The sequence below is a fragment of the Ipomoea nil genome, unplaced genomic scaffold, assembly GCF_001879475.1.
Source record: "Ipomoea nil cultivar Tokyo-kokei standard unplaced genomic scaffold, Asagao_1.1 scaffold0146, whole genome shotgun sequence".
NCBI lineage: Eukaryota > Viridiplantae > Streptophyta > Magnoliopsida > Solanales > Convolvulaceae > Ipomoea > Ipomoea nil.
This window is the reverse complement of record NW_017616574.1, coordinates 848,718-852,600: the sequence shown is the minus strand read 5'-3', so window position 1 is coordinate 852,600 and position 3,883 is coordinate 848,718. Positions and strand designations below refer to the sequence as shown.

Below are 3,883 nucleotides of genomic sequence, written 5' to 3'. Positions count from 1 at the left end.
TCCAATCCAATTCTCTCATTCACTCTTTCTTTTAAAGTTTTCTCCAATAAAGAATTATTTCCAAATTTCAAAAACACACCATGTACGGCTACACTTATACTAACGATATCCATTACGGCGGCTACTCTACCCAATACTACGGCGGCGCCAACGTCCCGTTGCCGCCAATGGTGGTGCCGCCGGAAGCTCTGGCATCCCTGCCGCTGCCGCCGCCCCTGGTGATCCCCGGCAGCGACTACGACTCGCTGTCGCCGCTGAAGTCGGAGATTAATGGCTACAGCAGCAGCGAATACAGCAGCTACGGCTCCCCCAGCTCCGCCACCAGCTACGGCGGCATAACCAACTTCCAGAGAAGCATCAGCAGCCACTCGCTCCAGAAGAACACCGACGGATATTACCCGTCGCCCACCGGATTTCTCGACCTGGATTGCAGTCCGGTGAGAAAAGTTTTCAGCACAGGCGATCTACCTGTGAGTTCGCACATTCAGATAGCAACTGTAAACTTTCTTATAAATAAAAAAATAATGATAATAATGCATGTTCAGATAGTGACTGTGAATTTTGTTATAAATAAAAATAATAATGATAATATGTTGTTATGGTAGGGAATAAACTTGGCGCAACGTAACCATAGGTCAGAGAGTCCACTAGCCAGTGAAAGCAATAGCATAATAGAAGGAATGAACAAAGCGTGCCGGTATAGTCCGGAGGAGAAGAAGGAGAGGATCGAGAGGTATCGGAATAAGAGAAACTTACGCAACTTCACTAAGAAGATCAAGGTATGTGTAACAATATATGGCAGACACGCACTTACGTTTACGATGTTATATATATGTCTCTTTCTATTTTTGACATGTTGATAAGGATCTTATCTTTCAAATTAGTTGTTAATTGACCAGTTTCATCGAGAGTTCACTGTATAACTGTATTGTTACAAGTTGCATTTAGTGTACAGTCAATGGTCATTCAAAGTACAGTCATTTGTGTTGACTCTTATAGTATCTTCAACACATGCAAGCACGTAGCAACAGCATCATGAGACTTGAGAAGTTTAATTTGCAACACATACATTATTCCTTAATGCTTTCCAGGGCCCACAAGAGTCTCCATCCCTCTACCTATACACTATTCATTACTGTTCACCGATTGATCAATTTAAAATATAATTAATTGAGACATAACTCTGCCGCATAACAGTAATGTAGAGTTTGATTCTTACTAAAGGGGTATCAAGGGTGCAATCTTATCTGTTATTACTTTAATTGTTATGTTTGGATAATTTGACGGGTAAAACTCACATTTGTGTGAATCTGCAGTATGAGTGCAGGAAAACCTTAGCAGATAGCAGGCCACGCATCCGAGGAAGGTTTGCCAGGAATGATGAGTCGTGTGAGAGGACACCTCAAAGTGAATGGAACATGATTCGGGCCGGTTTAATGGAGGAAGATGATGATGGGGACATGGATGATGAAGCTTGGATCAATTTGCAGATGATTGATGGATTTAATTTCCAGCAAATCTAATCTCCAGTGGGAGATATGATGATGATCAAGCTAAGTTTAGTATCATTAGATATTTGCAGTTTAATTTTCTAGTTCATTAAAAAAAAAAGAAGGAAAAAGAACATTAAAGATCTGATGATACTAATTAAGGTAGTTTAATTATTAATTAGTGTGAGTTGTTGGTATAGAAGTCAAGTTTTAGGATAGTTTCCTAAAGAAGATGAAGAAGAAGAAGAGCTTCCTAAGTTTTTAGTGTTAAGGAGCTCATGATGATGATGATGTTGTAATTCTTGTTTAATTTACATGTTTCTAATGGTGCATTATTATTGTAAGAGTCATTTTTAAGGTTGTAAGTATAAGTTGCTCATGTACAATTGTTTTATTTTATAGCATTATGATTTTTTTTTTTTATATTATTATAAGAGTAGGGGATACCCACATATACAAGCTACTAGCCTACTACATCAAATGTCATCATAATCGCCTCCACCGAGCTCGAACCCACCACCTTCCACATAAGAAAGCACTTGGTACCATTGGACCACAAGGTCCTTGTCTATTGCATTATGATTTGAGCTACTCTGGCTTATTTATAATTTTTTTAATGACGAGAGGAACTCGCAATTATTATTTAAGGATGTGAATATATAATCCCGCTCCTGTGGGATTATTTATGTTTTAGGCTTGCTTTCATTGAAAACTATTTTTATAATCCATATTATTATTAATCTTATTATTTTATTGATGAGATACTAAGATGGAGAAAAGTTACACTTTAAAGTGCAAGGGTTTCTTTAAAAGTGCACTTTGAAATTAAATATTTATCTCAAAGAAGGTTTTTAATAATAATTGACAGAGTAATGGGTCAAATACTCGACCCGGACCACCAGTGAACACCTGACCCGTAACATTCAAGAGTCTAATGGGTAGAAGCCTAACAGACAAAATGATTACTATGGACCATTTACTATGCTCATTCAAGACAGATAAATAATTGCTCAGCTCCTCATTATACTGTAACTGTTACTTACTGTTGGGGGACTTAGTATAAGTAGGAGGTTCATAGCTGAGCAGAGGTACGTTCTAATTCTGTACTGAAGTACATATCAATACAATTGCAATACAACTTGTTACTCCTTGATTATATTTCAGGTAACATATTTACCGTCATTGGTGCTTTCGTTGAGAGCTTGAGCTCAACTCTCAAGCAGGCGAATACATACATCTTTCCCTTTCAGCAACAAGCTTGAAGTAATGGCACGCTCAAGATCCAGCTCCCACGGTGCCCACGGTTCCCGCAACTTGAACAACGACAACACCTCAGGTGATCTTCGAGACCAACTCAATAACAACCGTGGATGGGACCTCCGAGAACAACTCAATGGCGGAAGAGTAGTGGACCTCCGAGAACAACTCAACAATGGAACAACAGGGGAATCCGTCCAAATCATGAGCCTCCAGGCAACCGTCGAAGCCATCTGGCAAGCGGCGACAACACTAACTCAGGCAGTGGCGGGATTGCAAGGCCAAGTGCCCCAGCCACGGCTGTAACACCCCGAAATTTTAAAAACTTTTAAAGACTACATAACAAAGGTAAATGATCATAAATCCAAAAACGTTTATAAGAATACGGGGTGTTATGCCACACGCGAGCTAGAGAACTCAGTTGCACAGGCTAAATTCTAAAACCCTCAATCAGTATGAATACAAAATCATGGCACGCAGGCCGAAAGGGAAGACTATCTAATCTACGCCCCAAACCTCTAGCGCGCTCCAGTGATCTACTCGTCTGTGCCTGAAAGCCAAATATATCTGTTCAGCGAGAGATGCTGGTAACCCACTCCAACGCGTTGAAATACAATACATATAGATATATACATAGATATACGAAAACCATTTCAAAGCATGAAGATATATCCTAAGAGACTCTAGCTTTCAAACAGGGAATAGACTCGACAGATAGGGATAAGCACAACCAACAGTCATAACCAAGCATGCACAATTCACATGTGTAGGGAACAGGTATGACAGATAGAGATAAGCACAGCCAATAGTCATAAACAAGCATATATAGTTACTAGCATGTATCCTATGGTCACGCTCTCATAACAATCCAATCATCCATATCTCATCACATAGCACACTTTGTTGGCGCCACAGGACCAATCGCATGCCCATACATGAGGGTCAGCGCATATAGCTCTGACACGGCCCCGCAGCACCCTGCCCCGTATCGCAACACGGAGGGGTCGATCGCAACCGACCGATGAACCGCAGCTCATCATAATGTTTGATCGCAACCAAACAGTGGACCGCAGCCCAAGAGTAGTCATCTGACCGTAGCCAGGAATATGAACTGCAGCTCATGTAAAACGTTTGAT

At 40.6% G+C, this 3,883-nt stretch overlaps 1 protein-coding gene across 3 annotated transcripts; it reads left to right on the top strand.

The window, feature by feature from the left end:
• LOC109174558 (zinc finger protein HD1) lies at window positions 1-1,884 on the top strand. Of its 3 annotated transcripts, none has more exons than XM_019323793.1 (3): window positions 1-437; window positions 606-779; window positions 1,317-1,884. In XM_019323793.1, the coding sequence occupies exons 1-3, from the start codon at window positions 81-83 to the stop codon at window positions 1,521-1,523; spliced, it is 738 nt and encodes a 245-aa protein (XP_019179338.1). In that variant the 5' UTR covers window positions 1-80; the 3' UTR covers window positions 1,524-1,884. The 3 variants fall into 3 exon arrangements, with proteins under 3 accessions (XP_019179338.1, XP_019179332.1, XP_019179324.1); XM_019323787.1 differs by having other exon boundaries at window positions 1-470; XM_019323779.1 differs by having other exon boundaries at window positions 1-497.
• The last annotated feature ends 1,999 nt before the right edge of the window (window positions 1,885-3,883 follow it).